General features: G+C 43.2%; 2 protein-coding genes and 1 long non-coding RNA gene across 4 annotated transcripts; 1 reads left to right on the top strand and 2 right to left on the bottom strand.

Annotated features, from left to right (window-relative positions):
- Positions 1-94: 94 nt before the first annotated feature.
- Positions 95-9,014, bottom strand: LOC136346009 (ovochymase-like). The gene is made up of 13 exons (XM_066294818.1): positions 8,701-9,014; positions 7,637-7,861; positions 7,314-7,584; positions 7,070-7,263; positions 6,932-7,018; positions 6,702-6,881; positions 6,328-6,534; positions 1,542-1,844; positions 1,189-1,481; positions 890-1,131; positions 636-838; positions 324-581; positions 95-271 (listed from the first exon to the last, which is right to left on the bottom strand). Exons 1-13 carry the CDS (start codon positions 8,891-8,893, stop codon positions 108-110), a joined length of 2,820 nt encoding a protein of 939 aa, XP_066150915.1. The 5' UTR covers positions 8,894-9,014; the 3' UTR covers positions 95-107.
- On the bottom strand, positions 3,212-5,960 carry LOC136345795 (phenoloxidase-activating factor 1-like). 2 transcript variants are annotated; one of them, XM_066294400.1, is made up of 8 exons: positions 5,825-5,960; positions 5,629-5,767; positions 5,437-5,575; positions 5,199-5,386; positions 4,883-5,082; positions 4,597-4,833; positions 4,354-4,546; positions 3,212-4,296 (listed from the first exon to the last, which is right to left on the bottom strand). In XM_066294400.1, exons 1-7 carry the CDS (start codon positions 5,883-5,885, stop codon positions 4,377-4,379), a joined length of 1,134 nt encoding a protein of 377 aa, XP_066150497.1. In that variant the 5' UTR covers positions 5,886-5,960; the 3' UTR covers positions 3,212-4,296; positions 4,354-4,376. The 2 variants fall into 2 exon arrangements, with proteins under 2 accessions (XP_066150497.1, XP_066150496.1); XM_066294399.1 differs by lacking the exon at positions 3,212-4,296 and having other exon boundaries at positions 4,338-4,546.
- LOC136345802 (uncharacterized) lies at positions 3,900-5,945 on the top strand. The gene is made up of 3 exons (XR_010733207.1): positions 3,900-4,036; positions 4,095-4,349; positions 4,405-5,945. It is a non-coding gene; the product is annotated as an uncharacterized lncRNA (long non-coding RNA).
- Positions 9,015-11,519: the final 2,505 nt, after the last annotated feature.

The raw sequence follows: 11,519 nt of genomic DNA, 5'->3' as shown, positions 1-11,519 counted from the left end.
TTAGCACACCAATGTGTTTTTGATTGACGAGTGTAAAATCCCGGAAAACCGCGGGGTCAGGCACAATTGTCAGCATCACAATATAATAACAATAAAAGATAAATAATTTATTTATTACTAACAATTTCGCGTATCCAGTCAGTGTAATAAGACACTTTCGTGTACACCCCATAAAAATCTGTCACTCCACAGCCGATCCCAAACGAGACTACTCCCTCTACGTGCCATCTGGAAGAATTGAATCGTCTCATCAATGGAGCTCCACTGTCGCCTGGAAAGTGCATAATAAGACACCTACTGGGGTAAATGTATGTTTTGCTTACCTACGCATGCGTCTTTGCCACTCTCCCCTCCGGCGCAGAACTGCCCTCTGCTCAGTCTACGTTCCTCTTTGGTACCCAGAGTGAAATTTTTCAGGAACATTAAAGAGCACTGCGACACTGGGATCAGAGGTACGTCAACTTTTTGTTTGATCACCGTGGCATCATTAAAGCCAGTCAAGCCCCATCCGGATAATGTCAGCCTCTCTCCAGGAGGAGCGTCCACTCCCTGGATCGGGAGGCAAATTGGCCTAACGTGACCTACATTTCATTTAAAAGTGTATTATTATTTTTAAGTTTTCCATTAGAACGTGCCTGTAAACTTGACGTCGTTCTTTAGCGTGATAATCCCAATATCATGGTGTTTCTGTTTGGTTCTGGGTACATATGAGGGATGAACATACGAAGAGGCTACTTCCACATCAACGGCCGGGTCAATGCATACAGTTGTACCGTTACTTTGGGCGCAGTACTTGTCTGTAGTGGTGTAGTTCCAGGCCCCCAATCGGACACTCACCCTGGAACATTGTTAAATAGGCACCGTGCATTCATAAATTAGCCAAAATCACATTTTATAAGCGGAGACGGGGATTATGCAATGCGCAGCCGTGAGAACGTGTCTGGAGGAGATCAGAGAACCGGCGCAAAGAAATACTCGATAGCCAGTATGGTTATCCGCGTACTCCAAGAGGGCCACCCATGGGAATTCATGGAGTTCTGACTCTGTACCTCCGAAAATCCTATTTTCTAGGGAAATATTCTGGAATAAATTCCTATCCTCGCGCACAAACGGGACGTTTTCGGGAGTCACCTAAAACCCAAACTTCACTCCCAAATGCTTGTCTACAAGTATCTAAACCATACCTACTTCCACACCACACATATCTTCACCTATAGCATCACTAGGCCTAATCTCTTCAGCTTCTTCTGCAAAGTCCTGTTCCAGATTCGACTGGGCAAAGTTGATGTCTTTCCCGCAACAAACGAAGAAAATCCCACTTTTGTATCCGCATGTGGATTCGCGCAAGTACCTCCTGGAGTCACTGGTGGTGTTACTGACTGCAGCTGCCAAAAGAGAAGGACAGCTGAAGATGGACATGCACTGAGCGATGTCCCCATTAGGGGTTTGACAGTAGCTTAAATGAGATACCAATGGGGAACCTGTGAAATGAGAAAAGTATTATGTTAACAGGTGAGTTTTGAGAGTTTGAAGGTAAATACCTGTGACTGTTGGAGGTGTCGTACTAGACTCAATTTTAACAGGAGGAGGAGACGAATGATATTCTTGAGTTGGCGCCATGTTGGGTTTGGAAGTAAAAGTGCAATTTTCTTTGAGCTTTTCTAAAACTCCATCAGCATCACAGCAATACAGATACGAGTTGTCTAAATCATATCCGCATATCGAGGTTCGGACAAACTTCCTCCCTCTCAAATCAGTACTGTTGGCCAACTTCCCTAAATGAACGCAATTCTGCAGCTGCGTACAATATCCCTGGGTATCATTAGGGGTTCTACACACGTTCACTAAAACTTGATGGATTACTAAGATTCTCTCAAGTCAAAGATCCTGCACGTACAGGGGCAGCCCTCGGTATCAAAGATGGCGAGCAAACTCAATGATAACACTAGGAACAACATCACTGGAGCTTACATATTAATTAGGGAATATTACTAATAAACAACGTTCCGCCGTCAGTTTTAATTGTCTGACTGGTACTAAAAGGTATCTTTAATATAAAAATGTTATTATCGCAAGATAAACGAGATCTAAGGTATGGAGTGTTTGAGGAAAGAGGGTTATGGGCGCCATCTGTTTGGGAGAAAATTGTTGCAAGACAGCGGCATCTGTCCGCGCTTAAGATAAATCTCTCCCCAATCTAGAGCCATTCATAAAGGGTTACATTGTCGAGGAGCACTTAACAGTTAAGCCGCTCTAGGACCCACTCTTAATTCATAGTTGTCCAGGTATTAACTTCGTTAATACTTTTTTCTAGACCAGAGATGGCGTTGTTGATTTAGCGTGTCCTTGATTAACCTCCGCCTTAATGGCCATAATCTAAACGTCTGAAGTCGTTGTTCTTATAATGCATTCCGGACTTTCCAAGGTTTTACCAATAAAGAAGCCAATCATTTTTCCGTTACTGGTGCTCATTGAAATCCTGTGAATCGAATTGGTATTTTAGCTGGTCAGAGTTTTATGCTCATTAGAGATTTTTTTTCTTAATAAGAAAAATATTCCGGCAGGGACATTCTTTAGATGTAGACGATTTAATATGTACTTTTGCGACTTGAACCAAGAATTTTTTAGTATTTGGGTGATTCTACAAAAGGCCTTCGTGCAACCGAGGAATGTCGCACATTAAATCTGTTTCTGGTCAAAACACTTATTAGTGTACGTATTTAGGTTATTCGTAAAGAGGTAGTTGTTGCAGTATCTGCTTACCCCAGCACTGAGATGCACCCAGGGCGCGAGACTTGCCAAGGGTAGTTCCGCTTGCCGCTAGGTGAAACTTGTACGCTGCTGGTTTTTCAGGTATTTTAACAAAAGTTGAAATAATTTGTGACGGAATAGTAAAACCTAAGAGTCGAGGAAACCAGGGTGGCACCTAAACAAGGTTGCAAAAAGCAAAAAAGTCGTCGTACATCACCATAGTTTTAGAAAATGCTGCTCCACTTGATACCGCATCGGATAAATTCGGTGGAAAATTGCCGAATTTTCATATTAAAATTAGCCCGAATAATTCCGCACAGTTCTAACCGATTTTTTCCTTTTTTTAAGCATCCAGATACACTCACTGTCATATGAAAAGCACCACCCAGCAATAAAAATAATTAAGTCATTATTTCTTGGCGAAATAATGCTTCATAGTAGAGTATCAAACGATCGCAGGTTCAGTAAAAAAAACACATTTATTAATTAAAAAGTTAATAATGAGTGACATCGCCTCGTAAAGCAAGGCAAGCACCATACTCTTCGCGGCGTGCCTTCCGACAAATGATCAATATCCTGGGGGTATCTTATACTAACTCAAGGTGTTGTACAAGGTCATCTACATTGTTTGAAGGCCTCGGTAAATTTCGAAGACCGCGGCTCATATCCCAAATATGTTCACTAGGTGATAGGTCTGGTAACCGTGCAGGCCAAGGCAACATTCCCAATTGTGCTTGACCCAGGTATCTTCGAGTAATATTCGCAGTATGCGGCCTTGCATGATCCTGTTGGAAAATGCCTTTTGGTAAAGTCTGCACGAAAGGTACTAATATTGGCCTCAGGAGGTGTTCAAGAAAAAATCTATACAAGATCAGCATTATTTTGCGAAAATTACAAGACTTAATTATTATTATTAATGGGTGGAGCATTTCGTATGAAACTGATCATATTTCTTTGCGGTCATTATTCATATTAAAAACCTATGTAAACTTCGCACTAAGAAGCACCTACGCAATGGAAAATCCCACCAATAAACGCTGTAGCATCCAAACCGAGTACCTGCGGTAACATTCTGTCGATTAAAATTTCAAAGAAGGACCACAAAACCTGATTAGTAAATACGTAGCTTTTCAGGTTTCTTCATACCATCAGGCTATAAATGTTAGTGTTTATTTTCATCTAAGTAGATAGTTAAACCTGTTCAATTTGACCAACATGTTTGTGACTTCCGTCTTCGTCGTAGCTTTGCTGTTAGCCCCCTGCATAGCCCAATTGAAAGAAAATGGTAAGAAGAACCCAAATGATCAGTATTAGAACTTCGCTATTAGAATTCCTTGTTTTAGAGGCTAAAGTCTTGGTTTGTAGAACTCCCAATGGAGATAAGGGACAATGCGTGAGAATCAGTGATTGTGAGCTATTTCTTAAATTGCTGTTGAATGGGGCCAGTAAGATTAGCACCCAAGAAAGGCAGTTCATTAAGGCCTCTGAGTGCACAAAAAGGAAGCCGGGAGGGCTACCCATGGTGTGTTGCGGCAACCAAACCACCTGGACCAATGCGAGCAAGAAGCTTTAAAGAAAACACTCTCTTTGTCCATTAGGTACCTTATTTACATAATAAATAAACTCTAATTCTTTACTGATTTATGGATCCAGGGCACGTACTTAGCCACTCTCGTGTAGACACCTGGAAATCCTTTGGTGCCGCACTGAGTATACCCAAAAGAAACAACTCCCTCAACCACCCATCTGGCAACATCTGAGGACAAGGTCCGCATCAACGGACCTCCACTGTCACCTAAAACCCTGTGTTGTCTAGAAATCGAGGTCACCAAATTTGCCGCAAACCTGTGCAGGAATCCTTGCCATCCTCCCCTCCAGCACAGATTTGATCATCCCTCAATTGCACCCCCAGGGGGGCGAAAGCGTTCCTGCATTTTCTGGCCTCGGTTAAGGGAACCTGTAGTTTCAGCTTCACGTTGCTGTCCCTGCCGTTTTCAGTCCTACCCCAACCCGCGACTATAAGGTTATCTCCAGCAGTAGAGGCCTCTGAGGGTTCTGGGAGACATATTGGCTGAATGTAGTCTGGAAGGGGATTCTCATAAACAATGTTCTGATCGGTATTTTAGCTAACCGGAATATGGTATGTTTCGATCAAGCCTGATCAAGGCAATGTCATAGTATCGACTGTAGTCTCCACTGTATCCAGGATGTGGAATGATTTCCTCAATTCCTGCATTTATTTCCTTTTCGTTGCAGAAGCTGGTGCGGTTTATTCGGAAGCAGTCCCTGTCAGGGCTGCTGGTATCGTATTCCCCTAAACGCACATTGATTCTATAGAAACAAAAAAGATTAACGTTGCGGTTAAGCTGACGCGGTACCACGTAAAGAAAAAATAACGCTAACGGCGGAGCGGTATCATGCATGAAAGTTTTCTTTGCAAAACTTACGGTTGCCCAAGTTTAATCAAAACTTCCCCTTTAACGCAATGGGCGGCTGTTAAGATGTATCGGGGGCTGATGAGGGAGCCCCCACAAGCAATTTTACGCTGCCCATTCGGTTTCAAAAATTCAATAACTGCCATCCAAGGGAATTCGTCCAGAGCTGTGGCTTCTCCATTAAAAATCCGGTTCGCTGCCTAGAAAACTGAGCATAACTTTAATAGTAAACTCGAGGGTAAATCTCTACCTGCCACCCGCAATTATTTCTATCGGGAATGGCATTGTTTCGGGTGAATTTGCCATCGGAATCATCTTCAGTTAAGGTGATTTTGTTGAGGCCGGAGCCGCAGCATACGTAGGTGGTCCCAGAAGAACTAGTTCCGCACCTAAAAGCTCCTCCTCAAGATAATGAAAAATCGGTAAAAAATTCTGAACTCACCTGGAATTGAAGAGAAACTGTGTTTGTTCGATGGTTCTAGAAGGAATCCTTAGGAGCGACATCAGAGGGGCGCACTCATACACGCTTATGCACTTAGCTCCTTCCCCCAAGGGGGTTCTGCAGAACCCACCCAAGGTTTCTATATCATGGGCGACAATGGGAATCTAAGCGGAAAAGCATCTAACAAAATACTTACGGGCACTGATGGCGGAAATGCAAATAGCGAAGCAAACACCCCGCAAATAGAGGAGATCCATCTTGGTACTCTTCACGTCAGTGAACTTATGACGAAGTGTTCTTGAAGCAGCCCAATTAAAGGATGTGATTTCTTGCAAATACGTAAAGCTGGTCGTTTTGTATTGTATCAATAAACCGGTATTCCCATTATTTGTCACTTGCAGTTCATGCAGCAGGCAACCACACACATATGCCAAGTTAAGTTGTTAGTTTACGATAATAATGGCTTACAATAATATTGATACCATCAGCAATTGCTCCTATGAAAAGACTCGACGGTCAAAGGTTTTTCTGATAAGATTTAGAGCAAAAGAAGCATTAATTCGGATGTTGTTTCGCAACGTATTTATTTGGGATTTGAATTGGAAAACGTGAAAATTAAACTCTCTTAGCAGATGTATACATAACATGTAACTTGAAATTATGTTTAAGCAAGTCCATCGATTATGTACCCATTTCAACCGGATCCCGCTACGGCGCTTGCTTTGGCCGCTTTGGCTTTATCCAAGCTTCGTGGCTTCTTGACTTTAGGGTTTTTTATTGTAATATCGAGCATATTCAGTTTGATCCAGTTCAGGTGATATGGAATGCTGGAATAGACTCCTGGCCAGTCGGCCATTCCGCATCCGACTCCGTAACTTACAAGGCCTGCGGCCAAGAAATGGGAACCTAAGCCGTAAAAGAAATATTCGAAGTTAGAGAAAAATAATTTTCTTGACAACATGGCGAATGTAGGTAACCATCCGAATGAGCAGACTCTCGTTAGTTTCTTAACGAAATTGCGAATGGCATTTTGTCAAAAGCGAAGAATTTCTTTTGAACTGCGGCTTGCTTACCGTTGTACATCATCAACGGTCCTCCGGAGTCGCCGTTACAGCTGTCTTTCATTCTCTCACCTCCTGCACATATCTGCGACTCGTGTATATCTAAGTCCAGCAGGGATTTAAATTTCTCCTTGCACACTTCCTTGTCGAAGACGCTCAGATTCACCTTCAGCTTCACTGGACTGGTTTCAGCTAAAGAGGCAAGTAATATTAAAACATCTAAAAGACCCTTTAATCTCTACCGGTTTCAGTCTTCCCCCAGCCGCTTATATAGTATTGCCTGCAGTTGAGATCCTCCTGCATTGCCAGGCATATGGGTCTGACAAAATCTTATCCAAACTCTCATTAAAACAAATTCAGAAATTGACTAAAAACCTCACCGGATATTCTGACATGTTTATTCAAATACAAGAGGGCAATATCGTTGTGATGGTTCTTAGATTCTTTGCTGTATGCCGAATGCACGATTGTCTTATTTATCCTGCTAATTTGCACTGGATCTGCACACACAGACCCTCTAGGGGAACAATCAATGACGGTGGCCACATTATGCTCACCCAACAAGACTGAATACCTGCAATAATTGAACGTCTAATACCGACACTACTCAGCCTCTAAACTCACGGATCCCCTCTGATTTCAGCAAACTCTGAGACAATGCAATGAGCTGCGGTAACTACGTATTTGGGATGAATCAGAAATCCCGCGCATCCATAGTTTTTCCTGCCATTTTTGTTTTTGTGAATGAGCCTGGCCATCCATGGATACTCCCCAAGCAAAGCCTCAGTCCCTCCTACGATCCTCCCCCTTAATATGAACCTTTGAGTACCGCAATCACGAGGCAGAAGCAGGTCGGAATCAAATATTGGTTTTGAGGCTGAAGCATCATCAGCCGCTGAAGAATGATTACTGACCATTTTGAGCGTTAACATTACTGTAGTTCTCACTTTCTATGGCCTGCTCAGGTTTTAGCTTTTTGTTTCGGAAATTCTTGTACTTTCCACAACAGACCCTAAAGTTCTCTACGTCTTCGTTCTTAGTGCCGCATTTGGCAGCCTGGATATAATCAGAATATCTCTTTTTGTTCTTTACAGCTTCTAGGATCGGGCATTGCGAGAGGTTTACGCAGAATGTTACCTCACCATTTGGGGTCTCACAGGGAGTAGCAAACTCTGGAAATGAGAGTGGATAGTCGAATACATAATACAACATAAACGGGAGACGAAAAAAAACATGAACAGGGTATGCAGCAAAGAAAGCAGGGCCGACCTTAGCAATTCTGCCACCGGAAAATCGCCGAACGGGAAATACCGCCGCCTCCTCCCCAAAGCCGGTACTGGAAACAGGAATGAGAACATGGAGAGAAGGTAGGGAAAACTGTGCAGCTAACGAAGAGCAGTGTATGCAGAGGAGAAGAAAGACGAAAAAATATCTGTCTTCCTCCGTTAGAGCTTTGCAGGCATTTTCGTTTAGGGAGAAACTCGGACTCACTTGGCAGTATTAGACCCATCGCAAGGCGTCTTAGGTTAATCGGAAGTTCGCTGAATTTAGTTCGGTTGATTAAGGCCTTTTGAGGCACTTTCATTTACCGGGACGGCGTGGATCCCCCTGACGGGCTTGAATGGCCGGAGCGATACGGATCCTATATTGATCCTGAATAACTCAATTACGGTTTTGAAGTCTCGGAAAAATATTTTTAGGAATCTTCATTACACGATACATTCATAATCATAAAAATTTACACCGAAGCGTTCATTCGGGAAAGAACCTTAGAGATTTAACTTAAAACCATCACAGGCTTCTCGCTTCAGCCAAAGCTGCTTACGTATGATGAAAACATCCAAATTCGTGTTTCGTGCTGCTTTCCATTCTCTGAGAAGAGGAATTTTGAAAATTGAAAATTTTGTCCAACTTCAGCTCAGGTCGATTTCCGAGCTCTTCTTCCATTAAAAGCTGTATTCGCACAAAGATGAGCGCATAGCAGCCTTATGAAGCTAGATTTCAGACTTACTCAAATTAATGCTAAGGTCACTCAACTCAAGTCCATTCTCCGAATCCCCACTGGATGAAGCCTCGCTTCCGCCCTCAGAGCTATTCTCCAATCCTGCACAAAAGCCGGTGCAGTTATCCCCCTCTAATCTCACACTTTGGACACAAATCAACACCAAAAAGCACGGAAGAAGTTCACATTTCTTCATTTGCATTTTTCGATAAGCAGTTGGAACAATGCAGAATGGGATGACGATGACACAGTTTGTACATTGCTTTGACCTCTCAACTCCTTATCATTTGCTGCTGGGTCGGTTACATCAAAGTTAAAGCGATTTCCAGCTTGTTTACTATGGAGAAAGCGTTATTATGACGTTGTCTGCTCCCCGTTCTCCCACTTGGTATGCGATTCTCGATTCCTACTTATCGAGATTTTTCAAATATTCGATATTGAATGGAATTAGGGTCTTATTGTGCCGAGGTCTCTGATTGTGTGCTTTTATAACGCACTTTCATGTAATAGCTGCAGACGCAGGGGGATATTATTAAGTCCCCCCTCGCTCTGTCAGGCATTAGCGACAAATGCAAAAAAAAATCTCCTATTGGAAATGTTTACTCTAAATCCAGTTTCCTGGCAGCAGACGTTCCGGTCTGCAACAGATACGCCCTTGTTAAACTGATGTTGACGTGAAAAGAAGCCACAAACAATATGCGAGCCAGGAGTGTTTAAATATCTCAGAAATATGCTGAGCAGACGTGCAATCATGAAGATAGCGGGATTTTTCCTGGGGAAAACGTCGCAATCTGCTTTATATTCATACACAGACGAGAACGACCTGATAAAATAGAAATACAGATAAAGACGGTCTATGCTTTTCAATTTTGAGGCATTATGCCGGATAGAGCTGTAAAATTTTATAAGGTTGTGCGAGTCTGTATCGTCTCGCAGGGCCGAGACAGGGGGAGATTGGAGGTGGAAAAAGGGCCACTTTTCTGCATAAATCCTGCAAACACACTTCCATGCCAATTAGCTCGCTCGGCACGCGGCGTTGCCACCGACGCCCTCAATCGCCCATCCGCCCTTAATAAGGGTGGCCTTTTTTCCTGCCTCCGGCAACACTGCCCGACTGACTTGTTAAAACACTAAATACGGAAGTCTGTCTTGGACGAATTTCTGCCCTATTAATTACAAGGGCTCGAGATCCGATTAAATTTTGGCTTTAATTAAGACGGTTTGAAATCAATCAGGCGACTCCTTTCTAGGCGAATTCGCAAAGAATTCGTCGGTGAAAGGGGCGATTTAAATGCCCGTGGAGTATGACACCAGATTTCGTCTCCGGATTAAAGTAATTGTAACATATTGGGGCCATCATCATCGTAGGGTTTCCGAACGCGACAGGGCCAATCCGGCCGAAAATGAAAATACGAGCAGATTAACCCTTTTTATCTATCCTTGCACTCCGCTCTAATCCCTTTTTAATTCCCTTGGGAAGAATAAATAGCGCCGGATTTGCAAAAATGCCATATTTCGCCCGTTATCAAGGTCATTATCAAAATTACTGCTTTTGAATTCGCGGGTCCATTGTGTACCAATCAGCGGCGTAGAATGGGGCTTTTTGACTGTTTCCAGGTATTTTCGGCAATTTTTCTCTTGTTATTGCCCCTTTATGGGCCTTTATTGCGGGGAGAAAAATGTAACCGCTACTGGCTTTTCCACCTTCATCCGGGCGAAAACACTCGCCTGGACAGTGTAGTTGAAAAAAGGGCGAAGTTAGAGCGCCGGCAGACACACAAAAACAGCCATTAGGAAAAACGGAATGGCCACTTCCAAATTTGTTTGTTATTATCAGGTACTTTATTACCAGCCCTTATCACTACCAAAAAGCGAAGTTTTTCTGGAGTACAGAAGGACATTTGTCAAGGGCACCTCGGTAAGTGGCTGAAAGCTTGAAGTGGTCATTAAGGGCTTTAGTAATGACGCCTGGATTTCCCATATTTTCCATCGAAGAAAGGTGAAATTTTGCTCTCGCCAGAGGAGATTTAGGGGCATTTCGTGGTGTGGGATTTGCGAAAATCCGACAATGAAATTCTCATTTTTAGACACACTCAATTCCGCCAGATCCTTCAAGTGGTGGGGAGAGAGACCTGTCTGCACCTCCTCGTGGATGCCTGGAACATTTCTTACAAAAACTTTGAAGGTTCTAGCACCAGCTTGGGGGATTTCCGCGTGGAGATACCCTCATATTTCCGTGGTGATTTCTGGACGCCTCGTTCCCCGAGTCCAGGTAACCAAACCCGAAGGAGGGAAAGGGAGGTAACGGACGCGGAAGACAGAAGAAAGGATGCGAACGTGGGTTGGTGAAAGGGTGTTGGGGAGGCCGTTCACAGAACGCCAATGAAACTTTGAACGCTTATACAGGGCGATTCTTGACATATACGCATAGACCTGTGAAATTATAGCTGAGGACAAGTAATAATTACTAGTGAAAGAAAAAAAGTTGTGAAACATTTATAGTTTCGGAGATACCGATTTATTTCAAATAAAAACAAAATAACGCGAATTTCATGAAACTGACAATGCATTTAATGTATCATAGTACCCGTCCGAATGTATTTTGCGTGAGTTTTAATGCACAATTGATCTCGCCGAATTCATGAGTTCCCACAGGCGCGGCCCAAACCTGGTTGTCGACGAATTGCCCCAGCAGCAGCACGTACGCGATTTCGCAACTCTTGTTCTGTGTGAACTTCGGTAACATACACCAATGGTTTTTATGTGACCCCAAAAATAAAAGCGGATTAAGGTCTGGTGATCGAGGAGGCCACCCAATTGGACCACCT

This window comes from Euwallacea fornicatus, chromosome 21 (genome assembly GCF_040115645.1).
Source record: "Euwallacea fornicatus isolate EFF26 chromosome 21, ASM4011564v1, whole genome shotgun sequence".
Classification (NCBI taxonomy): Eukaryota; Metazoa; Arthropoda; class Insecta; order Coleoptera; family Curculionidae; genus Euwallacea; species Euwallacea fornicatus.
The sequence above is the reverse complement of the archived record's forward strand: the minus strand, read 5'-3'. Positions and strand labels throughout refer to the sequence as shown.

Coding starts and splice junctions, on each gene's coding strand:
- LOC136345795 (XM_066294400.1), bottom strand. CDS start 5,885: ATGGATCTCCTCTATTTGCGGGGTGTTTGCTTCGCTATTTGCATTTCC. Junction 5,576..5,628: donor CAGTTTCTCTTCAATTCCAG/GTGAGTTCAGAA, acceptor AGGAGCTTTTAG/GTGCGGAACTAGTTCTTCTG. Junction 4,547..4,596: donor TGGCAAGGATTCCTGCACAG/GTTTGCGGCAAA, acceptor ACAGGGTTTTAG/GTGACAGTGGAGGTCCGTTG.
- LOC136346009 (XM_066294818.1), bottom strand. CDS start 8,893: ATGCAAATGAAGAAATGTGAACTTCTTCCGTGCTTTTTGGTGTTGATT. Junction 7,862..8,700: donor TGACCTTAGCATTAATTTGA/GTAAGTCTGAAA, acceptor TCTCATTTCCAG/AGTTTGCTACTCCCTGTGAG. Junction 6,535..6,701: donor ACCGTTGATGATGTACAACG/GTAAGCAAGCCG, acceptor TTTACGGCTTAG/GTTCCCATTTCTTGGCCGCA.